We start from the raw sequence: 25760 nt of genomic DNA, 5'->3' as shown, positions 1-25760 counted from the left end.
ACATGCCAGGCAAGATGGTACTTTCCTACAACATTTCACTAAGTCAATTCTGCGTGGCTTTTCACGAAGGGACGTCTACCCTGAATACATTATACCTGGCGCAGGTATAGTGTGATGCAATAGTTTACAAACTGATGCATTGGGCCCAAAGCGTCAGTTTGTAAATCTGGAGCAGTGGAAAGCACTACTAGCCCCACAGCTGCATCAAAAAAAATTACGCAGGGGTGGCTCAAAGGCCTTGTAAATGAGGTCCTTACTATTTTAGATTGAACCTCATCAAATACTGTACACAAACTTTTGAGTTCAACTTTACAAAAATGTAAAAACCTACCTCTAGAATAGGACTCCAGTTAAGGACAGAAGAGCTCATAAACACCATACCGTTCCTAGACACAGTGGCAGGTGACGCATTGTCAATGTTATGCGGCTCAAATACAATTTTACAGTTAGGTGCCATTGGGATGCGGTCTCCATTGGCCAGTGTGAGGGTTTTATTGTCATCCAACACAGAGTTAAGGTTCTCAATCCAAATAGCATCCACAGGCCCATCCAGAACTATCCAAATGTGTTCCCCTGCAGGTCAAGAGAGAGCATATGAAAACATATTTAGTAACAAGGTAAAATGCAGATGCTAATTGTTTTTGCAGAAATGCATCCAAGAACATGTTAAACCGACTTCCAGGCACTACCTATTTCAGGCTGGCACGTTTGTAATAATTTCACTTTTCACTTGCTTTTAACTCCTCTATAATTACAGACATCCACAGAAGGCCACATAATCACTCTTTATCCAATTCCTCTGAGTATAAGTTACATGAATAATGGGTTAGCTGTTCGAAAAGTATGTTATCTATTTGTGCCTCATGAAAACAAAATCGCTGTTTTTTCTGCACAGAGCATTACCAATTCATAACTTTCACACAGTCATCAAAATGTGGTTTGTTTTTAAGGCCGGGATTTGATAGCACACCCATCGAATAGACCTACCTCATTAAATAAACATAGAGAGAGCTTTGGATTCGCCCCTTTCAACACAGGTATTTTATTGATCAGAATGTTCAAGCATCTAGAGTGATAAGGCATCAATCACTTTCTGGCTCAGTCCAGAAGAAAATTCTTCTCTCGCCGGATACTGCTTCTGTTAGGGTATATCTTCCAACCTTCGACAGAGTGTTTGCAATGAAATGCAAGAGTAACTGATTCACCCTGTCTCCATTGTTCCCTTGTCAGTAGTTCAGCTTTAATCACTGATTGACTACACCTGGAATCAACCAATACCTTAGTAGGTTTATTATTCACTAATAACTCTTTGGTGTATTGGGACACGCTTCGGGCTGTACATAGTACCCTACCCCTAGTTATTACTATTTCCATTGGTTCGGGTTTCGGTAGTCTGTGGGGAGTGTTGCGTGCAATATGACCCCACTACGCACAATGATAGCATTGTGGGGTTTGATTAGGTTCTTTTTCTATAAAGCATGAGCTCGGACTATCCTCTGGGTTTTTCAACGGTCAGGGTATGGGAGAAGAACCAACTGACTTGCCTACTATGGCTTGTTCTTTGAGTGGGGTTACTCTAAAATCGAGAGCTCGGTGGAAAGCACATTCCAGGTCTATGGCAGATGTTGTTGTGACTTTCGGGTGTAGTTTCATCCAATTGTGTGTTTGGATTGGTAGGGCTTCTAAGGACTGTTCCAATAAGGTTATCTGTATCACCTCCTCCCTGTTTGTGCCGATAGGACTCCACCATTTTAGGCCCAAATCTTGTACCCTATAGTACAAAGTTCTCTCAAAATTAGTAAAAAATGGCATTGGGGTCTTCTCCTTCTTGAAACTTCTGTAATACAGAACTGGGTACATTTGGATGGACCCGTTTGGTGGCTATGGTATAAGTCAGATTTTGGATAGCTGCTTCATGGACCAGCTGATTATTTGCTATAATAGTAGCCTGACTTTTAAGGGAATTTTGCAAAGTTTCTCTATCATTTCTGGCTTACCCGCAGCTGTTCTTGCCAGACTATCTGTAATTGCCTTTGACCTTCAGCAAGTTGATTGACAATGTCTTCCAGGGAAGGTTTTTCCTCCATAGTTACATTTCCAGGTAGGGATATAATCCTACTTCTGACACCAAGATGTGGTGGGTTACTTGGGAGGCCCTTAACCTCCTCCCCCCTTTTTTTTGAAGACCTCAAAAATCAGATGACTCTTGATGTATGTTCTTAAGATGGCACTTTCCTTTATTTCTATTTATTGTTACCCTCCTTAAGTGGTTCTCTTAATAGTTTCTCTATTTGTTTATCCCTTTTTAGTCTCTTGGAGTTCTTCTTCTGGTCTCTTTTTCGTCTATTTTCTCCCTTTTTTCTTCTCCCTTGACGGTCTTGTCTTTTAATATTCACTGTTTTTGTCTTTTAGGTGCGGCTCGGGGTCCTGGGGTCACCGTTCCAGAGTATAAGGGAAAAACAAAGGACAGAACGACAGGAGTTGAGTGTTTACGTGTCTTTTATCCTTTAGTGCATATTAGGGAGGGGTAAGTGAGGAGTGGTGACTACATGTGAACACTCTGTGATGCCTTTTCTAAGTGTGGTGCTCTTTTATGGTGTAATTGTGAGAAGTGAATCAAAAGAATGATTTCATAATAACAAGTATTGTCAGCATGCGTTAATTTAGGCTAGCGAAGCTTGTTACGATTATCCATTGCTTCGCACTGGGACTTATAGTAGGCTTTTCCCCTCGCCCTCACTCTCTTTTCTCCCCACCTCCCCTTTCCCGTGTCCTCCTTAATAACGTTATGGCCAAGCCCCGTATGCAGGCACGTACCTACACTAGCCACGTCCGTCCTGGGATGTGGCAGGCTGTCACGTCCCAAGACTGGGAATTGCCACGTCTCAGGGTCCCCTCGTTCACACGTTCCTCTCCATGTCCAGTCGCTGAGCTGCTCTCCTCGTGGACGTCGAGAGTGTTGTCTTCCCGTCTTCGGTTGTTGCCTTCCTCTGCTCTTCCCTCGGCGTCTTCCGGCTCTCTCTCTGCCTTTCTGCGCTTCTCCTCTTCTTCCTGGTTGACATGCTGACATAAGCACGGGATACTCTCCACGGTACCCCTGAGCCACTCTCCTATCAGCCCTAACGCCGCTTGGGGCTTGTGGATGCCAGTAACCCTGTTACAGACCACAACAGCTCCTGCAGTGGCAAAAGCCCTCCTGGGAATTTTCTCAAGAGAGGGCTTTCCTAAAGAGGTCATATCAGACAGAGGTACCAACTTTATGTCTGCATACCTAAAGGCCAGGCGGGAGGAATGTGGTGTTACTTACAAGTGTACCACACAATACCACCCACAAACAAATGGTTTGGTAGAGAGATTTAATAAAACTCTCAAAGGCATGACCATGGGTCTCTGAAAAAATCCGGGATGAGTTGAGCGTGGTCAGTGACTTAGCATTGATGGGGACAAAGTAATATCTCCTATACTGTTGGGTACATGTTTAATTAAGTTGTCTCACTAGGGGCACCAAGGTATGACTGTTATGAAAAAAGATTTTTTGAGTTTTATTTGTTGCCTACCATAGACAATGTACAAACAAACACAAATGCAAATGAACACAAATGATGGACGGAATGTGGAACCAATCAAACATTCAGCCCAGTCACAGATCTGGATTTAATCCATTAATACTTTTCCTCATCATGCCACCCCAGTTTGGACCCAGCCATATGCAAAGCAGTCTTGGTCCTGTTCATCATGGGAAAAGTCCAGCCCGAACTGCCAGACCAGGTCCTCCCTAAACCAGAAACAAGCATCCTGGGACCGGTTTCAGGGTATCACCATTCATCAGCCAGGCTAACTTCAATCCAGTGGCACAGTTGTTTTTGCATTCCATAGACAATACAGTTGAGTTATTTGTGGGTGCCTGTCAAGCATGGCAACAAAGACATAAGAGTTTATCCACATATTGTACGTCACTACTATCTGTTAGTTTTCCAAAGAAAGCTTGGGAGAAATTAGTCACAGACTTTGTAGGCCCAATTTGAGATTTGCCAAGGGGTAAACTTTACATTATTGTAATGGTGGGCTATTTCACCAAGTGGGTGTATTATTCTTTGGTAAAAGTACCTAGGACATGTGTGGTCATTCATTTTTTGGAAAACATTTTTACAGTGAAAAGTTATACAAGATTCCTGGTATCAGACAATGGAGTCCAATTTGTCTTGCTTACCATGAAGCCATATTTGAATGAATCTTCAAATCAGCAACTTCCTGTTGCTCTGTATTTTCCACAGGGTATTGTGAAAGAAGTAAACATAATTATTAGAGATGCCATTCAGTTAGTGTGTCAAGCTGGATTAGAGACAGATTTAGGAATTATCATCTAGCACCATCTTCTACTATGGGTATCACTTCATTAAATTGTTACGTCTTAAATAATCTATCACTTGTTCCAGGGTATGTTAAGGATGTGATTGGTAAGGAACAACTTGTTGACTTGGCTCTGGTTTGCACAAGACTGAGTGATGTTCAGAAGAAAGTGAGTGTGTGTATAATAAAGCTCACCATGTTAAATGAACATTTTCAATTCAACACAAATTATTGGTGTAAGTAAGAGGTCAGTTTAAGTTAGTTGTAGGTCATGGTGAAGTAAGAGGAGTGCGGTGCAGTGTAAAAACAACTGATCAATGAAAAAAACATTTCATTATGATTTAATGTTACACCACATCCGTCTAAAAGTGTTAATTACCCATCTGTAAACACATTGGCTAGTACAAATTCCAACAAAGATTTCCAAGGTTAAAATTCTGACTATAATGAAAGCAGTGTTGCTGACAGATTACCAAGTGTGGAGTCCAACAACAATGACATACTGGTCAACACTGATAATCGCAATGATCACATTCCACTGTTGTAAAGTAGTACCTTGGCTCCAAATCTGTTGGAATTTCCCTTGCTGGTTCCTTCATCCACTTCAGAAGTGACTGCAACTATGAGATCTGGTAGGATAGTTAGACCACCATCCTATTTAAAGGACTTTGTTTGTGTTTGAGTAACGATGCTTAAACTTCAATTAATGCATTTTATTATTTTGTTAATACAAGTTAATTTTTATGAATTTTTCTTTCTTCTTATTCAAAATGAAAACTGTATCAATTTTAGGGCCTCATTACAACCCTGGCGGTCGGTGTTAAAGCAACAGTAATACCGCCAACAGGTCGGCGAAAAAAAAAATGGAATCACGACCATGGCGGAAACCGCCAATATAGACAGCCATTTTAACACTCCGACTGCCACGGCGGTAGAAACAAACACCAAGGCAGTCACCGCCAACAGACAGACGGAAGACAAGGTTCTGCCCACTGTATTACAACACGCCTATCTCCTGGATCAGCGGCAGGGGCGGGAGCCAAGCCCCCTCGCCGATTGGAGTGTGACGGAAGGGGCGGGAAGCGGCCCCTTTTAAAAACAAACGCGTGCCCGCTGCCGCGGGACGCGCTATCTCCTGGATCAGCAGCAGGGGCGGGAGCCAAGCCCCCTCGCCGATTAGAGTGTGACGGAAGGGGCGGGAAGCGGCCCCTTTTAAAAACAAACGCGTGCCCGCTGCTGCGGGACGCGCCCGGGCCAAGCCCAGGCCAAGGGCGGGCCCGTCCTGCGCCCGTCAGGGACCGGAGGAGGCCGGGCCATACTTCTTTATTTTTCTTTTGCCATTGCTGGCCAACAGCAGCAGGGTCTGAGGAGCTCAAAGTTTTATCCCAGGTGAGGGGTTTCTAGTAGGATAACAGTTGGTGGGCCAGTAGGGCCAATTGCATCATCAACCAAGTGTTTAAGCAAGGTGCCCTGAAAAAAGAGGGAAAGATGGGCAGACGGAGGGGGGGAGCTGAAGAAAAGTATGGAACTAATAAAACCCTAGATGGTTTTCTACAAAAGGTCGTAGGGGCACTTGAAAAAGAGATAGAGCTGGGACAGCGCCGCTTATCTGTCCCCTCTTCTTCAGCCTATAGCCCAGCCTATGTCGGTCATGATACACAGCCCCCTCAGCCAGCAGACTCGCAGCCCGTGTCGACCACCCCTCCCACCACACCCTCTAGAAACCCCCAGGAGTACCAGGTTGACATTTCGAATGAACCTACTGCTCTTACCGTATCAAACCCTGCTGATTCGGAGCCCTTCCAAAGGAGGGTCCCCAATCACTGCAGATTCCATTAATAAAGGTAAAAGGAAACGAAGGGAGCCTGTTATTAAAAATAAATGAACCGGGATCTTCAGCCCCCCCAATCCGGGCCAGACTTCTAATAATGACGCAACTTTAACCTCCTTAGAAAATGTAAACGGACGACAGGCAATCGATAATATAATGGAACTTATAAAGGAAGAGTTCACCAAGCTGCTCCTCCCCGTAGCAGCCCGTCTCCAAATGATTGAGGAGAAACTGGAAGGTCTCACCAAGATCCAGCTGCCAGTACCTTTTCCACCCGCAGAAATCCAATCTTATCCTCACCACTCCCACCTGAACCAAACCGGCACTAATGGCAGCAGATCTCCTGCTCAAATGGGCAAGAGTCTCCTCCTTCCCCATTACCACGAGGGGGACATATCCGACAGAGCAGTTAACATCCTAAAGAACAAGCCCTCTAAGGTTCCAGCCCCCCTCTCAAAGGAACTGTTCTCTCTAACAACACAGCAACTAATGTCGGTGCAGCTAAATTCTACTTATGACTATTCTCCAACAGGCCCCCTGAAGAGGGCCCAGATCAATGGCAGGACTGGATTGAGAGCGCTGCATCTTCCACCGGAGTCATGCCCATAAGTCCTTGTCATTACCAATGTCCCTGAACTTAAAACCAAAACCCCGGAATCTTTTACAGAACTAGAAAATAAGGTTATACATTGGTTACACGCAAATGCTGGGCTTGCATTTCATATGATACCCTCGATACTAATGGTGAAAAGGGTGGGGTGGGTGGGGTCATTGGAGAAGACCGGTACAGGGGATTGCATTGTTATCAATTTCAATTCACCTGTTCTTGTTCAGCTGCTCTTTTCAAATGCTAATAGACCTTATCCTTTAGCAGGGGAAGTTTCTCTGTGTAGATTACAAGTGTTTTATCCTCCATCTGTGACAGTTGTGAATAGCAAGCTGCCCCTGGTGCACAGAGACTCCCCTGACATCCAGTTACAGTCTAACCCCGAACTAGGCCCTAGACGTTCCTCTGCTTCTCTCTCTGAGATAGATTGACTAAGTGACGGACCACGGGGAATGGACATGAGTTGCTATGAAACTGAGCACATTGTTTACCCTGCCCTTAGTGGTTTTACCCCTCCCACATAATTGACCCTGATAGATTCCGGCAATCTGGGAATTTCCGAGAGTATTATATGCCCAGCCAACGAGGAGGGGGAATCACCCACGATAAGCGCCCCCCCACAACTCTGGGCCTACCCCCTCTGTCAATTTATCAGATATGAATATGGCTGGTGCTGTACTCAGTGGGGCGAACAAATTACAGGGTAAGAAAGAAAAGGGTCATTGTATGCTCGTGGGGAACAGTAAGGCTATTGGCTGCATCTCCTCTTTCAGGGAGCAATCCCCGAGAGAAGTTGGGCATGCTAAAACAAATGTTCTTGACACAGTTCTTAGCTGGAATATAGCAGGGCTGGAGAGTAAATTGCTAAGTCCTGGATGGGGCCAATTTATTGATGAACATCAGATTTGTCTATTCCAAAAAGCATGGGCACTGGGACCCAAACACAGATTAGGCTTCAAAAGCTATTGGGTTGCAGCACGTAAGATGTTCTCTGGGAGACCATCAGGAGGGCTACTTATATGGTTAAGTAGTTCTCTCTGGTGCAAGGTTGAAGTCATAGATATGGGCTGCCCTGACTTACAGGCCTTACTAGTATTGATTCTTGAGGAGAGATCTTTAATAATAATTAATATTTATAATAGAAGTGTGGGCAGTCACTACGACTCTGATGCCCTGTCCTTATTGGATAGTTTTCTCCGTAACAATATCTCATCCCATTTCATCCTAATTGCAGGGGACTTTAATGTTACATTTGAGCCCAACCCTCTGGTCCAAGAGCTATACAAAGAAGAGGACGCCTATTGGGGTGTCCCTCAGTCAGTCTCAAATAAAAGACCTAGATTGAATAAAACAGCGCGTCAAGTGGCTGATATTACATTAACACACGGTCTCTGAGCTTGCAATGGTCGCTCCCGTTCAGACACTAATCTGCACTCCACTTTTAGGCGTGGAGTCCACAGGAGCCAGATGGACTATATTCTACTGGATATTCGACTGTGGGGCCACATGTTTGACATGAGGGTACAAGAGCACGATGAGAGTGATCACGACCCACTGATCTTATCGACCAGAGGCCTCCTCCCTTCGCTTGAAGCACCCCATTCTAAGGCATATGCACAACAGCTCGCCCTTTCAAATAATAGACGTAATGTAAAATGGGAGTCTGTTATCACATCCCCTAAACACCTCACATCAATATGTAACTTATTAGCTGATCAAATGGAGCGTATGCTTCTACACACAGAGGATGGTGATGGGCTTTTAGCAGCCCACACTGAACTGTTTAACTCTTTAAAGTATCTCTTTACAAAAGAGATTATTAGCAAACCTAAGAAAAAGTGCTGTGCACGGTGGTTCAGTAACACATGCAGGGAAGCACAGCATAACCTATTGAGATCATTAAAAGAAGGCCACGTAGAGCTCATAAGAAAAGCAAGAAAGGATTATAAGCAGGAATGCTCTAAGGCGCGAAGAAGCTGGGAGGAGGTCAGATGGGCAGCTATTTTGGAGACTGCTAAATCAAACGATACTTCCAGGTTTTGGAAACTGATAGCAGATGACTGTGCAGATCCCACTTCTTTGCCCAGCACTTCAATTCTCTCTGCAGTATGGGCTGAGCACTTTGGTCAACTATACGAAGGCCCATCTGAAGTATTTTTTAGGACCCCCGATGATCCCATATTTCATGGGGCCACCCCAATTAAATTTACCCTAGCTGAAACTAGAGCTGCAATTGTTTCATTGAATTGGGGAAGGGCCCCTGGCCCTGATAAGATCCCGGGCGATCTATATAAGACAAGACCTGATATATGGGCACCTTATCTTAACCTAATCTGTAATGCAGTTGCAGCAGGAGCTCCTGCTCCATCTTCCTGGAAAGGGGCCGAGATAGTTCCCATCTTCAAAAAAGGTAGTCCCAATAACCCTGCTAATTATCGACTGATATGTCTACTTGATAACTCCCCAAAAATGTATGCAAAGCAACTTTTGTTTCATCTTGATGAATGGATTTCGGAGTCTGAAGCCATATCTGATTTACAGGCGGGGTTTAAACCCGCAATTAGCACCACAGACCAAGCCCTGAGATTTCTGGCAATTAAATGGAAGAATGTGGACCTGGGGGGGGGATCTGTATGTGGTCTTCATTGACCTTAGAGCCGCATTTGACTTGATCCCCAGGAATATGCTATTGTTAACACTATCCAATATGGGGGTCCCAACCGGCCTCTGGAAACTCATTGTCCGACTGCATGATAACACTTATGCACAAATTAGATGCAGTAAGGATGGTGAGCTGACAGACCCTGTAGCCATCAAAAGAAGAGTTAGATAGGGCTGTGTCCTAGCCCCCACTCTTTTTTTGCTATATATAAACCACTGTATTCATTATTTAGAGAATTGTATAAACGACTTGCCCAAACTGGCTGGAAAGAAAATACCCTGTCTGCTGTATGCGGACAACACAATCTTGCTAGCTAAATCACCAATGAGAATTCAAAATCTGGTCAATCACTTTTGTGCCTTTTGCAGAGACTATGGGGTGGATGTCAATGTCAAGAAAACAAAACTTATGATATACAGCACCTCAAGGAAACGATCCCGTGCAAGAATAGTAATGAATTCAATCCCATTGGAAAAAGTGGAAGAGTTTGATTACCTAGGTATCAGGCTAACGAACACAGGTAATTGGGAGGCAGCTATTGATAAAGGGGCACTTATTATAAGTCAAAGAGGTGGGGCTCTAGTACGCAAGTCTAGAATGGCAACGAGTCCCCCCTGAATACAATCGCGGAGATTTACAATGTCCAAATCCGTGCGGCGGCCCTATACGGAGCGGAACTTTGGGGTTCCCACAGAAAATTGGACACTTTACAAACTAAAGAAAAACATTTCCTCAGGCAGGTTTCCAGGTTAGGGAAGGGCACACCAATAACCCCTCTCAGGCTCGACCTAGGATTAAATAGTATTAAAACCACAGCGGGCCTGAGACCACTCTCTTACTGGATCCGTCTATGGAAAACTGACAAACTTGAACCATTCAGGGTGGCAATAAGAGAACTTATAGCATCACCACAGGGATTGAAAAAAATCCTTTGGCTGAAGGAGATTAAATCTGTCTGGGACAAACTAGGATTTCCCCACTACTGGAAATACCCTGAACTGATTCCTGCTAACGCTAGGCAACTTGTCAAAAGGAGATATTGGGAGAAAACCAATGAAGATCTTCTCCATCGTAACAGGGTGGGTAGGCTAACAATAGAATTCCTCCAACTCAAACACAAACCCCGGCCCGAGAACTTCATGGACCTCCCCATGCCTGCATGTGCTCGTGCCTTATTTCTTCAGCTAAGATATGGCATCTTGCCTATTAACAGCTACAGGGCTCGTTGGTCATCAAGCAACTCTTTGACTGACAGATGCATACTCTGCCACCAATGTAAGGAAACAATTGAGCACATGTTGTTTTTCTGCCCCCTATACAAGAGCCCTAGAGGGAGGTGGATCATTCCTCTGTGTAAAAACTTATTACTGCAGGACCGAGCTAACGCCATCAGAATATGCAAATATGATATATCTTTACTGGTAGTTAGCTCAGTCACCAAATATTTGTCCGAAGCCTGGTCTATCCGTCGTAGGTTTATCTTAGCCATGGTTCCCCGAGTCGGCTATGTACTTTTCTTGTTTACAGAAGGAGGTTTTAATAAGATATATTTATTTCTGCTTTTTAACCTTTAGATGTGTTATGTATTCTGATATTGATGTGAATTTTATTTAACCTTCAGGTGGTCTTTTTAGGAACCTTTTTAGGAGCTCGCGGTCTCTCATATGAGAAGCTGAGACCCTATAAGTTTACAGAGATGAATTTTTAGCCTAATTGCCACGACATTTTAGAAAATATTTTAGATATGATAAGAAATACATTAGCTCATAAACTGGCCATGATTCTGGTTAGAGTTTCATGGAAGGTACTAACTGTATATATCTGCATGATGGACACAAGTCTTTTATTCAAGTTCTTTTATCACATTGTACGACTCTTTTATTGTATTTTAAGTAGGATCATAGCCTTAGTCTTAAGGAACGCACTTTCGATATTTATCTGAATGCCGACTACAGGGTTTTATTATTACTAAGTATGATTGTTATTATGAATTTTAATGGCCCAAATTTTATTATTATGTAAGATTGTTACTCTGAATTTTAATGGTCTAAACTTTTAGACCGAATGAATATAAATAAAAAAAATATTACAACACGCCTATCTGACACCTTTTCCGGGGCAGTACCAACGCCATCAAAAGTACGGCAGAAACAGTCTTTGGAACGGAAACCACTCACCTTTCGACACTTTAAGAACAACCAGGATGCCATGGAGCCCGAGTTACAGGTCCTGCTGATGCTGGTCTACCTCCTCTTGTAACAGGAGCAGCAAAGACGCCAGCGACGACCACGGTGAGTACTGCACAGGCACACAGGGGAGGGGGGGAGGGAAAAGAGAGTGACACACACACGCAACACCCCCACCCTCACCCACAGCACCATACACACAATTACATACAGCAACATTACATTTACACCCCGTCACTCGCTGGAAGAACGCAAGGACAAAACTAAATGATTGTAACGAGTGTAATCATTAAAATATCAGATAGGCCAAATTCAAATATTAGTATATACAAATATGTACACCAACTACATAAGTCCGGATATGAATAAAATCATTGTCCGTGGATCAGTGTCCCAAAAGGCATGGGCGAAGCCCACACAAGATACCTGACTCGAAACGGAGAGAACACTGCAGAGGCATCAGATGGAAAATAAACAAGCACCTCAGGGGGAGGGGGGGCACCTCAGCCGGATGAACGGATGACGCCACTGCTCCACGAGGGGGCTCCATGCCCACTGATTGGTCCTGGGGAGTGCAAAGCCACAGTCTCTCAAGTCTCTCCAGTGGGTGGTTTGCCCACTGCTTTATCCTGGGGAGTGCAAAGCCACAGTCTCTCAAGTCTCTCCAGTGGGTGGGTTGCCCACGGCTTTATCCTGAGGAGTGCAAAGCCACAGTCTCTCAAGTCTCTCCAGTGGGTGGTTTGCCCACTGCTTCATCCTGGGGAGTGCAAAGCCACAGTCTCTCAAGTCTCTCCAGTGGGTGGTTTGCCCACTGCTTTATCCTGGGGAGTGCAAAGCCACAGTCTCTCAAGTCTCTCCAGTGGGTGGTTTGCCCACTGCTTTATCCTGGGGAGCGCAAAGCCACAGTCTCTCAAGTCTCTCAGGTGGGTGGGTTGCGCACTGCTTTATCCTGGGGAGTGCAAAGCCACAGTCTCACAAGTGGATGTCAGTCTCCACTGGTTCTGGATGGGGCATTGTGCCCTGAGTGCTTCATCCTGCCAAGTACTGAGGTAGTGGAAGTGAATATCCACTGGTTCTGGAGGGGGCTTTGTGCCCAGAGTGCTTCTTCCTGCCAAGGACTGAGGCACTGGATGTGAATCTCCACTGGTTCTGGAGGGGGCTTTGTGCCCAGAGTGCTTCATCCTTCCAATGACTGAGGTACTGGATGCCTTTCTCCACTGGTTCTGGAGGGGTCTTTGTGCCCAGAGTGCTTCATCCTGCCAATGACTGAGTTAGTGGATGCCTTTCTCCACTGGTTCTGGAGGGGGCTTTGTGCCCAGAGTGCTTCACATGCAGTGTAGCAGGTCCCATTCCCTCACCTGGGTGTGTGTGCCATGAGATTGCCTGGGAACAGGTAGCATGATTCTCCATGGAGGCAGAGACACACTCCACCTTGCTGCGACTTCGCCTGCCACATGCAGATACAAACAGTGCTGGGAGTCATGCCTCATGTACGCTGGGCAGGGTCCAGGATGTCTCCTGCAGCCTCGCAAGGCTAGCCACTAGGGATGATTGCTATGTCAGCTGTGGTGGCACTGTCTGAGCACGTCGCAGGGCTGGTGGTGGTGGTTGCAGCGGTGTCTGTGGTAGAGGTGCTAGAGGTGGTGTATGTGTCTGCACCTGTTGAGGGACACAGCAGGACGTCTTCTGCAGCCTCGGAATGTGATGCTGGGGACTGTTGCTGAGGCAGCAGACGTGCAGGTGGCAATGCCGGTGGCGGTGTCCACCACCGTACAGGTTAATGTTCTGGTTGACAGAAGGGGTGACTCTGGACCCTCAGCCGGAGCCTCCGTGCCCTGTCCTGACCTGCTCTTCGGCTTGTGTCCCTTCCCCCCTTTGATGTCGCTGCTGGTGCCTTGCCACTGTCCCCTTTTGGCTTGGAGGTGCCCTTGCTTGGTGGTAGGTGCGGCTTCTCCCTCCGGCATGTGGGCACCTTCTTCACTTTGGCAGGTGGCGAAATGGCCTTCCTTGGCCTCGCTAGGTGGCACACTGGCAGCCCTGATGGGTGCCGCCAGCGATGTGACCGGACTTGCTGAGACCATTGTGCTGGATGATTTGGTGGCTGAGGTCCAGGGCTGTGACCTGGACAGCCTGGCCCTAGGGGCAGGCCGGGGAGGGAGGTGTAGGGACGAGGTCAAGGTTAGCGAGGAAGAGATTCTTAGACACACTAGGACGGGAAGACGGAGGGGGGTTGGGAGTGGAGGAAGAGGTAGTGGTTGTAGGAGGGAGGTGTACGTCTTCTGAATTTGGGTGAAGGTGCATGAGCCGGAGGCTGTTGTGAGGTGGATGGCTGTTGGGTGGGTGTGTGCCTGCGTTTGTGTATTTTGGGCTCACAGACACACTGGGAGAGGCGGTGTGTGGTGATGGGCGTGCTTGTGATGGAGGTAGTGGATGAAGATGTAGTGCATGCAGGTGTGAGTGGAGACGAGACAGGTAGGGAGGAGGAGGACGTGGAGGAGGGGGACACATTGGAGGCAGTGGATGTTGGTGTGTCTGCATGGGGATGGTGCTTGTGTGAGTGCCTGTGGGATGTGTGGTGCTTATGTCTGCCATGTCCTTGTGTGTTGATGAGTGTGCATGCTGGTCTGATGGTGTGCTTGGGATAGGCTGAGGTACAGGGGATTGGGACTGGGTAGAGGAAGTTGGAGGGGGGAGGCTGGACACAGGGACAATAGCTGCCATCAGTGCTGAGGCCAGAGCCTGAAATGTTCTCTGTTGGGCCGACACGCCAGAATGAATGCCCTCCAGGTATTCATTTGTTTGCTGCAAATGCCTCTCAACACCCTGGATGGCAGTCAAAATGGTTAATTGCCCAACAGTGAGGGATCTCAGGAGGTCAATAGCCTCCTCACTGAGCGCAGCAGGGCTGACTGGGGCAGGGCCTGAGGTGCCTGGGGCAAAGGAGATGCCCACCCTCCTGGGTGAGCGGGCACAGGAAACTCAATGAGGGGCTGATGGGAGGGCAGTGCTGGGAGGGGGGGTTGTGGCTGTACCTGTTGATGCGGTGGGCACAGAGGTGCCTGCCACCGCAAGGGAGCTATCGTCAGAGGAGGAGTCGCTGGTGTCTGCTCCTGTCCCTGTCGTGGAGCTCCCCTCGCCCTCCGTCCCACTGGTGCCTTCGGACTCCTTTACTTCACCCTCTAGAGCCATGTGGGATGTAGCGCCCTCCTGCTCCGGTGCCACTGCTCCCCCAGGGTGACAAAACAAAAAGGGAGGGAAAGACAGAAGAGACACATGGTCAATGCCTGCAACACCACTACCGTTGGCGGACACAACACACAGGGAGCAGCCCCATGCACTAAGCCATGCACTGACAGGGCAGGGGAATAGCACCTGCCCACAGAGGACTCTGTTGAGAACCATTTTATGCACAGCTGGAAGCCATAGGAGCCTGACTAGGCGTAGAGGGCAAATACTATCTTTGGGGTTGGACTGGCAATGAGGCTGCAAATCAATGGATCTACCTTTGCGCGTCTGCACCGGCCTAGGGGAACCCACAGCCCACCTCCCCACCCAGACACCTCGTCAAGTGCGCAAAGTCAGCTGAATGAGAGTGTACTCACCCCCCTATGGCTGCTGTGATGCCCTCAAGCGCCCTTCCAACTCAGGATATGCCACCGCCAGGATCCGGTACATCAGGGGGGTCATGGTGCGACGGGCACCCCTTCCGCGTTGGGAGGCCATCCCCAGCTGGGCCTCTACCATCTTCTTGGTCCAGCGGCGCAGGCCCTCACATCTTTTCCGGCAGTGGGTGCTCCGTCTATGGTAGAACCCCAGGATCCACACTTCCTTGGCGATGGCACGCCAAATCCCCTTCTTCTGGTGGGCGCAGACCTAGAGGAAAAGTGAAGTAAGAATGGATGTTACTACCCCGTACATTTCTTCTCACACATTGGCCACAAACCTCCCACCCTGGCCCAGAAATACATACACACACCATCCTCACATGCTGGCCTGTCACCTACACCTGTCTCTTCCATCCACGACACTCCATACAATCATGTGCCATCCACCATGCACACAGTTTACTCACCTGTTTGTCTGGAAGACCGTACAGTTGTGTGTACTGGGGGAGGATCCCGTCCACCAGTTTCTCCAACTCCTCCGCAGTGAAGGCAGGGGCCCTTTCCCCAGACACTGTAGCCATTGTCGCTTCCAGACGCAGGTCACAGCAGCACTTGCAGTGTAGGTCCTCTCCTGTTGAAGGTCAGGTATCAAGTGAGGGAATTGATAGGAAATGGCCGTCACGTCCACGGCGGTGCGTTCCGTCACCGCCGGTGTACATCCTCAATGGCTCCTGGAACCCATAGGGCCCAATCATAACCAATGCTGAATTGCGCTGCTGTCTTCGACCGCCTACTGCCACAGTGTACAACGCCAGCGAAGTTACCTCATTTCCCCTTGTCCCAACTTACAGGTCAGGCAGCCGCCATTTCAGGGGGCCGCATGGCAGGCCAACTAACTGTGTCACACCTATTTAGGCCAGGAATAGGGAAAGACAAAGGCACATAGAGAAAATTTAACGATTGTGCTAAACAGCCTTGTGAAACCTATGTGGTGTATGACCCTCTGCTCACCGTTCTCCACCATAGGGCTCGTCCGCTGGGGCAGTTGATGAGATGGCGTCATCCTCCGGTGTACAGACCCCTGGTGGACCTGTCGACAATGGAAGACAGACACATCACTATCACTTACAGACTTGATCGTGTAACAATCCAGGAACTGTATGCCCAGTTGGAGCCAGACCTGATGTCAGCTATCCGCCATCCCACAGGAATACCCCCTCTAGTGCAGGTCCTGTCAGTACTCCATTTCCGGGCCAGTGGGTCTTTTCAAACAACAGTCGCCATGGCATCAGGGATGTCACAGCCAATGTTCTCTAATGTGTTGTCCAGAGTGTTATCTGCCCTGCTGAAACACATGAGCAGCTACATCGTGGAGGATCTGTCCACAGTGAAAGGTGACTTTTATGCCCTGGGACATATCCCCAATATCATTGGTGCCATTGATGGGACACATGTGGCATTTGTCCCCCCCGCAGGAATGAATAGGTGTATAGAAACCACAAAAGATATCATTCTATGAATGTGCAGATGGTGTGTTTGGCAGACCAGTACATCTGCCATGTGAATGCCACGTATCCTGGCTCAGTGCATGATGCTTACATTTTGAGGAATAGCAGCATCCCTTTTGTGATGGGGCAACTCCAGAGGCACCGTGTGTGGCTAATAGGTGAGCCTAAAGTCCCCACACAGTTTTATTTTCTGTCTGGGTATGGGAGATTCCCTAATGTTTGGAGGATGTCTAACAGTTGTCCCTCGATATCTGCAGGTGACTCTGGTTAACCCAACTTGTCATGGCTACTGACCCCAGTTCGGAATCCCAGGACAAGGGCAGAGGAACGCTACAATGAGGCACATGGGCGAACTAAGAGGATAATAGAGTGCACCTTTGGTTTCCTGAAGGCCAGGTTCCGGTGCCTCCATCTGACAGATGGCTCCCTATACTACTTACCGAAGAAGGTGTGCCAGATCAGCGTGGCCTGCTGTATGTTGCACAACCTGGCTTTGCGACGCCAGGTGCCTTTTCTGCAGGAGGATGTGCCTGATGGTGGTCTTGTGGCAGCTGTGGAGGCTGTGGACAGTGAAGAAGAGGAGGCAGAAGAAGAAGATGTAGACAACCGAAACAACATCATCATGCAATACTTCCAGTGAGACACAGGTAAGAGGATGGAACTGCTTCCCACATCTCATACTATTGTAGGACCTAGCAAAAATCTGCCTTTTTACCTCTGTGTATGGACCCTGACTTGTCACTTTGGCTTTCCATTTCACAGATCTGGGTCCCACTTTGTGCCCTCTGCTATGTTTACTGCTGGCCTACAACTGTGTAACATTGGTATGTGAACAAGTACATTGACATTGCTATATTTCAGAAATGTTGCAATTACACATTTGTGAAAGCACAGTGGTGGACACACTCCTGATTGACGTGTCCTGGGGACAGAGGGATGGGCCCGCTGGGTGGGTGCTGTGGTGGTGTTTCCTGAGGGGGGAGGTTCTGTGGTGGCTTGTGACAGCGGCAGGGTAACCGCCTGTCCAGAGGTCCCTGATGGGCCAGGCTGGTCATCTTGATCCAGGCGTGCAGAGCTGCTGTCATCACTGTGGGCCTCTTCTGTGGTGGGACTGGATGTCTGGCACCTCCTGCCCGGTGACGTTGGGTATGGGTCCTGTTGGGGTGTAAATGCATAGTTTTAGTATCTGTGTGTGCCATCTTGTGCATTCGGTGAGGTACCCTCTACTCCTGTGCTTGCATCATTGTGTTTGCCCTTTTGTGATAGTTGGTTTGGGGTCTGTGTGGGTATCTGTACTAGACATGCGTTGGTGATGGTGGTCCATGCATAGGTGTTGCATGCAGGGCCTTGGTATTGGGATGTGTGGTTTGTGATAGTGGGACATATGTGAGATGATGTAGTAATGGGAGTGAGGGTAAGGGTGGGGGTATGTGATGGCATGCAGGTGGGGTGCGGGGGATATAGTAGTAAAGATATGACTTACCAGAGTCCAGTCCTCCTGCTACTCCTGCAAGGCCCTCAGGATGCAGTATTGCCAAGACTTGCTCCTCCTATGTTGTTAGTTGTGGGGGAGGAGGTGGGGGTCCACCGCCAGTCCTCTGTACAGCAATCTGGTGTCTGGATACCACTGAACGCACCTTCCCCTGTAGGTCGTTCCACCTCTTCCTGATGTCATCACATGTTCTTGGATGCTGTCCCACTGCGTTGACCCTGTCGACGATTCTCTACCATAGCTCCATCTTCCTAGCAATGGAGGTGTGCTGCACCTGTGATCCGAAAAGCTGTGGCTCTACCCGGATGATTTCCTCCACCATGACCCTGAGCTCCTCCTCTGAAAACCTGGGGTGTCTTTCAGGTGCCATGAGGTTGTGTGGGTGATGTGTGAGGTGCTGTTTATTGTGCTGTGTGAAGTGTTGTGTTGGTGTGTGTTGTTTGAGGTGTGTGGATGTTGTATGAGTGATGGTGTTGTGTGTCTGTGGATGCTGGAGTTGTGTTTGCTATTCTCTCTCTCTCTGCTTTTTGAAAACATTTTGTTGTAAGGGTTTGTGGGTAATGTGGGTGTGTGTATTATAGTGGTGTGGGTGTGGTGTGTGTATGTGTATCAGGTGAGTGTATTTTGAATTGTCCAATGTGGTTGTGCTTTGTAAATGTGTGTGTATTTTGAGCGTGGCGTGTACTGCCAATGGATTACCGCGGTTGTAAGACCGGCGCGTTGATTCGTGGGTCGTGATAGTGTGGACGTATTCTTGTTGGCGTGACGGTGTAGGTTTTGGTATTGCCAGTTTATCACTGACCTTTGGTGTGGCGGACTTGTATGGGTGTCTGTATTGTGGCGGATTCCGAAATGTGGCTTGTAATACTTGTAGCGGAATTCCGCCACCGCAACGGTATGTTGGCAGTCTTCAGCACAGCAAAAGTGGGATTTACCGCCAGGGTTGTAATGAGGGCCTTAGTGCTGAATTTAATTGGAGTTGGTGTTAGATATTCATTATCTTATATCTCATGATTCGTTATTGTAAAGAGGGAAAGGTTATTTTCTGTATGAGTTTCAAGTCATCTTTCATGTCCTGTATAGAATATTAGCATGACATTTGAACCTCTTCTGAAACATTCAGGCCCATATTTATACTTTTTGACGCAAAACTGCGCTAACACAGTTTTGCGTCAAAAAAATTAGCGCCGGCTAACGCCATTCTGAAGCGCCATGCGGGCGCCGTATTTATTGAATGACGTTAGCCGGCGTTAGCCGCCGTCGCCGTCTGGTGTGCGTTAAAAAAAACGACGTACACCAGGCAGCGCCGGCGTAGGGGGATATGGGGCTTGGGCGTCAAGAAATGGGGCAAGTCAGGTTGAGGCAATTTTTTCGCCTCAACCCGATTTGCGCCATTTTTTTTTTACTCCCAACCCCCATAGAAATGACTCCTGTCTTAGCAAAGACAGGAGTCATGCCCCCTTGCCCAATGGCCATGCCCAGGGGACTTATGTCCCCTGGGCATGGTCATTGGGCATAGTGGCATGTAGGGGGGCACAAATCAGGCCCCCCCTATGCCACAAAAAAAATAAAAAAAATGACTTACCTGAACTTACCTTAATGTCCCTGGGATGGGTCCCTCCAGCCTTGGGTGTCCTCCTGGGGTGGGCAAGGGTGACAGGGGGTGTCCCTGGGGGCATGGGAGGGCACCTCTGGGCTCCTTCAGAGCCCACAGGTCCCTTAACGCCTGCCTTTTGCAGGCGCTAAAAAACGGCGCAAAAGCGGCCGTACGTCATTTTTTTTGACCCGCCCACTCCCGGGCGTGATTTTTGCCCGGGAGTATAAATCCGACGCACATGCCTCGGAGTCGATTTTTTAGACGGGAACGCCTACCTTGCATATAATTAACGCAAAGTAGGTGTCCACGCTAAAAAATGACGCTAACTCCATGGACTTTGGCGCTAGACGCGTCTAACGCCAAAGTATAAATATGGAGTTAGTTTTGCGTCGAAATTGCGTAAAAAAAAACGACGCAATTCCGGCGCAAACTGAGTATAAATATGCCCCTCAATGTCAATTGGATTAGGGCTAACAGGGCTGAAGTACCACTATCTGTTCCTGGTGTCTTTGTATGATTACAGAATAAACCATGTACATCTATATTTTCTTACATATCGGCTATCAGAGGACAATTCATTCATGATTTAACAAACACCCAGCATGTTCTCAAAGCCAACATGAGAAGTCCAAATATAGCAGTCTGATAGTGAATTATGGATAACCTACTAAATATATTTTCTGAAAATGGCAAGTTGTGTTTGCTTAAGAAGTTGCTTTGTGGTCTTCTTTATGGGTCAATATGCAGTCCCACTAAGGTGTTCTACTCTGATAATTACCTTGAGGATCAGACTGGGCTGGGGTTAAGGTCTCAGCAGTATGCACATTTGATTCTGTCCTATTACTGAAATCCAGATTACGTCAATCTATTTAAATCTCCTTGACTGTATCATTTCACCCATGCAGCAGGTTCAGGACACCACTGCTGGCTCCCAAATAAGCTCAGGAGTTGAAACATAAAATATTTTTAACACTGGGAGCAAACGACTTTACCAACTTATTATTTAAAGCATAGTTGCAGAGATGGCAATGTATGACCAGAATATTTGTGCAGATATGTTCTGTTGGTGGTGTATTGTTTTGTTGTGATGTATCTTTGTGTTGCATTATTGCATTGCGTGGTGTTACATTGTGATTCTTGTATTTCATTGCTTTGATTTTCTTTGTTGTATTATTTTATTTTGTGTAATATTGTTGTGTTATGCTCTCTTGAACTCTATAACTACTTTAGACATGTCGTCAAATGTTGCGACATTTATAACCCTATACCTTTAAAGTTCCATATACTACTTTCTTAGCTAGTAAAATACCACTACTTCATGCCATCAACTATTTAGATGCATGACATCAACTCTGCAATATGCCAGGAGTAGCAGAAGAGCTAAACACAACATTTGAACCCTCCCTAACTTATATGCCGTCAGAGGACATGGTGTCACCTGACCTTTGACCTTGATTACATGATGAACAAGTTACTTACCTTCATAAACAAAATATCTGGTAGAATCATATTCTAGTTGCAGATTGCTTTACTTTAGAATTTCCCCTAGGCACCAGACTGGATCCGGAGAGTTTTCTTCAAGCAGTACCCCTGTGGGACGTCAGGGGGCATCGGTTGATTCCGTGTGCATTGCTGGCATCATGGTCACTGTGATGATGTTGCATGTAGGAAGCACCCTGACGCGCTGACTTCAGACTCTTTTCACGACTTTCCACACCAGTAGCGCCAAGCCCTGAAGGACACTGAGAATGGGGTGCCAAAACTAGGGCCCTTAAAGGGAAGTTACTGTCCATAGATAACAGTTCGCAGAGCGGGTAGGATGGGCGAGTCGGTAAGGAATCTGCAACTAGAATATGTTTCTACCAGATATATTGCCACCGAAGTAACTTGTTCATCTGAAAGAGACTTCTACTTCCAGATTCCTTACCTTAGAATAGATACCCGAGCAATACCATCCCCGGTGGTGGGCTGCAAACTGAGAGCACACCAAAAAGTCCTGCAGGACCGAACGGCCTAAGTAGCCGTCTCTGTGGACCTGACTATCCAGGCAGTAATGTTTAGTGAACATGTGCAAGGATGCCCACGTTGCTCGCTGGCAGACATCGAGGACTGGAACTCAGCGTGCTAACGCTGTGGTAGCAGCAGTTGCTCTGGTGGAATGAGTACGAAAGCGTAGCACATCTTGATGCAGAGGACTAGCCATCGCGGGATCGTCCTTTTATGCACCACCCTTCCTTTCTTTGGAACCCACATAAGCCACAAAGAGTTGATACCCGTCCGGAAATCTTTGGTACAATTGAGGTAGAATGCCAATGCTCTTTTTGGATCCAGGCGGTGGAGTCTCCCCTCCTCATGAGAGGGATATGGGTGTGCATAAAAAGTAAGCAAGGTGCTTGATTGGCCTACATGAAAAGGTGTCACCACTTTGGGAAGGAAGGAAGCCCTGGTACGAAGCCCCGCTTTGTCATGATGGACAGCTGGAAATGGTGGATTCGAAGAGAGAGCCTGGAGCTCACTCACTCTACAAGCAGAGGTGATGGCAATCAGGAAGGCAGTTTAAGAGTCAAGAGCCACATGGGACAGTTGTAGAGCGGCTTGAAAGGAGCACAAATGAGATATGTGAGGACCAAGTTCAAAATCCACAGGTGAATTAAGAATGGATATGTGAGACATGGCATCCATGGCGTGGTCTCCCCTGTCTTTTTTGCCTCGGCTTCCCATGTTTTGACTGTGTGCTGGACTCTGCTTTTGCTACTCTGCCCACTTTACCACTGCTGACCACTGCTAAAGTGTAAGTGCTCCCTGAATAAATTGTATGTATAATTGGCTTTTCCAAGATTGGCACATTTGTTTTACTTGTAAGTCCATGGTAAAGTTGTAGGAGGCTGGCCTGGTTTGTAGTGGGTACCTTGGGTACGTACACCTTATACCAGCTCCAGTTATCCCTTATTAGTGAAATGTAGTAGTTTTCTAGCAGCTTAGGCGGATAGAGGGAGCTATAGCAGAGCAGCTTAGGCTGAACTAGGAACCATGAAAAGCTCCTGCAATACCACTTGTGTTACATAGTACTTATACACAAGTAAAGACAATACCAAAAATAAAGGTATTTATTTGGGTGACAGAGTACCAAAAATATCTTAGAGACAATACTCCTTCTGGAGGTAAGTATTATACACAATATATACACTAGACACCAAAATTAGACAAGTAAATAGTCATAGAACAATGTAAACAATAGGAAATGGTATAGAATGCAATTGGAGAAAATAGGTCTAGGGGCAACACAAACCATATACTAAGAAAGTGGAATGCGAATCATGAATTCCCCCCTAGATAAGTGTAGTGTGTGCAGAATCGCTGGGGGAGTAAGAATACAGTAAAGGTAAGTAAACCAACCCAGAGCCCAGAAAAGCAGGAGTAAAGTACTGTAAGTTTCCTTAGGACACACTACACCTCATGATTGGGTTTATGCAGTAACCATCCAAGTCTGCAAACAACAGTTGCTGGATTCTTGGACCTGAAGACCTGCAAAAGAAGGGGACCAAATCCAGAAGTCCAAATAAGTTCCAGGAAGGACAGGAGCCCCTGCCAACCCAGAAGAGGGTGCAAAAGAATAGTCCACAGTTAGTCGAAAACTGCAGAAATGCACCCTAGGAAGATGCCAGCGGTTTTCCTGCATGATGCAAAGGATTTCCCACGACGTGAAGATCGTTGCAGATGTGATTTCGTGTTGGAGGTCGCCAACAAGCCTTGGCTATGCCAAAAGTGCATTTTGTGTCAAAATGGCGCAGGATGGACGCAGGAGGGACCTGGGGGCCTCAACTCTGTGTGAGGAGGAAGAGGGGGCTCTCAGCACTATAGGGAACCCTCACGATGTCAGCCAGCACCCCCGGGAGATCCAGGACACAGGGACAAATGAGGTGCAAAACGCAGTTGATGCATCACAACAAAGGAAGGTCCTACGCCAAAGGAGAACAACTCAGCGAGTTGAGCGTCGCAGGATAGAGTGCTGGGGACCTGGTCCATGCTGTGCACGAAGGAATTTTGCAAATAGTGCACAGAGGCCTCAGGAGGTGAAGAGGACACAGTACACAGGGGTACCGTCGCTCTCTGGGAAGGCAAGGTCTTACCTCCTCCAAATTGTGTTAGCAGGACCTCAGGACAGTCTATGTCGATGATCTCCGCCATCTGTGTCCTTAGGAGCACGCTCGTTGCTGTGAGAGGAGTCCAAGGGTACCGGTCGTCGTCTTGAAAGGTGCCTGCTGGAGCAGGGGAATGACTCCGTCGCCCCACAGGAGATTTCTTAGGTCCTTCTGGTGCAGGATGAAGACAAGGAGTCCCCAGAGTGTGCGCACCGTGGAAATCATTGCAGTTGCTGACTTGTAGCTGGGGTTGCAGAAGAAAGTATCCCTTGTGGACACTATGTTGCAGTTACAGCGGTTCCTGGAGCAGGCTGCGGTTGATCCGAGGTCAGATCAGAGGATGATGAAGTTGTTGCAGAGGATTCCTGAAGGAAAGTTGCAAGCAGAATCTGAAGAGAACCTACAGGAGAGACCCTAAATTGCCCTGAGAGGGGGATTAGCTACCTTATCAAGTATGGACCTATCAGAAGGGGTCTCAGACGTCACCTGCTGACACTGCCCACTCAGAGGCCACCAGAGTGCCCCCACACCTTGCAAAGCAAGATGGCTGAAGTCTGGGACACACTGGAGGAGCTCTGGGCACCACCCCTAGGGTGGTGATGGACAGGGGAGTGGTCACTCCCTTTTCCTTTGTCCAGTTCTGTGCCAGAGCAGGGGACAAGGGGTTCCTGAACCAGTGTAGTCTGGCTTATGCAAGGAGGGCACTTAGGATTTCCTAGGATTTCCAGAGGCTGGGGGAGGCTACCCCTCCCCAGCCTGTTGCACCTATTTCCAAAGGGAGAGGATGTAACACCCTGCTCTCAGGGGAACTGCTTTGTTCTGCCTTCCTGGGTCTGGGCTGCCCAGACTCCAGAAGGGCAGAACCCTGTCTGTGAGGTGGCAGAAGCTGTGGCAGCAGTGCAAGCGTCAGAGAGCTGGTTTGGCAGTACTGGGGGTCCATGGTGGAGCCCCCAGGATGTATGGAATTGGCTCCCCAATACCATATTTGGAATGGCAGGACAATTCCATGATCTTAGACTTGTTACATGGCCATATTCGGAGTTACCATTGTGAAGCTATGTATAGGTATTGACCTATACATAGTGCACACGTGTAATGATGTCCCCGCACTCACAAAGTCCGGGTAAATGGCTCTGAACTATGTGGGGGCACCTTTGCTAGTGCAAGGGTGCCCTCACACTTAGTAACTTTGCACCTAGCCTTCAGCAAGTGAAGGTTAAACATATAGATGACTTTTAAGTTACTTCAGTGCAGTGAAAATGACTGTGAAATAACATGTGCGTTATTTCACGCAGGCTGCAATGGCAGGCCTGTGCAAGGGTTTGTCTCAGCTCCCTATTAGTGGCAAAAGAGATGCTGCAGCCCATATGGACCTCCTGGAACCCCATTGTCCTGGGTACCTAGGTACCATATACTAGGGTCTTATAAAGGGGGTCCAGTGTGCCAATTGAATTTGGTAAATGAAGTCACAAGCCTCCAGTGACAAATTTAAAAGCTGAGAGAGCATAAGCACTGAGGTTCTGATTAGTAGAGCCTCAGTGACACAGTTAAGCACTACACAGACACACACATTAGGCCATAAACTATGAGCACTGGGGTTCTGACCAGCAGGATCCAGTGAGACAGGCAAAAACATACTGACATACAGGTACAAATGGGGGTAACATGCCAAGGAAGATGGTGCTTTCCTACAAAAGTGCACTACAGGTGCCCAAGGCCTGTAAATCAAATGCTACTAGTGGGCCTGCAGCACTGGTTGTGCCACCTACATGAGTAGCCA

At 47.5% G+C, this 25760-nt stretch overlaps 1 protein-coding gene across 1 annotated transcript in view; it reads right to left on the bottom strand.

Moving 5' to 3' along the window:
• Positions 1-25760, bottom strand: part of DNAH5 (dynein axonemal heavy chain 5) — a 4110061-nt gene that overhangs the window by 1310416 nt on the left and 2773885 nt on the right. Inside the window, exon 43 of the mRNA XM_069219645.1 lies at positions 332-573. Within this exon, the coding sequence (XP_069075746.1) occupies positions 332-573 (242 nt within the window). The remainder of the gene's footprint in view (positions 1-331; positions 574-25760) is intronic.

Source organism: Pleurodeles waltl, chromosome 2_2 (genome assembly GCF_031143425.1).
Source record: "Pleurodeles waltl isolate 20211129_DDA chromosome 2_2, aPleWal1.hap1.20221129, whole genome shotgun sequence".
Taxonomy (NCBI): Eukaryota; Metazoa; Chordata; class Amphibia; order Caudata; family Salamandridae; genus Pleurodeles; species Pleurodeles waltl.
This window is presented reverse-complemented; position numbering and strand designations above follow the sequence as displayed.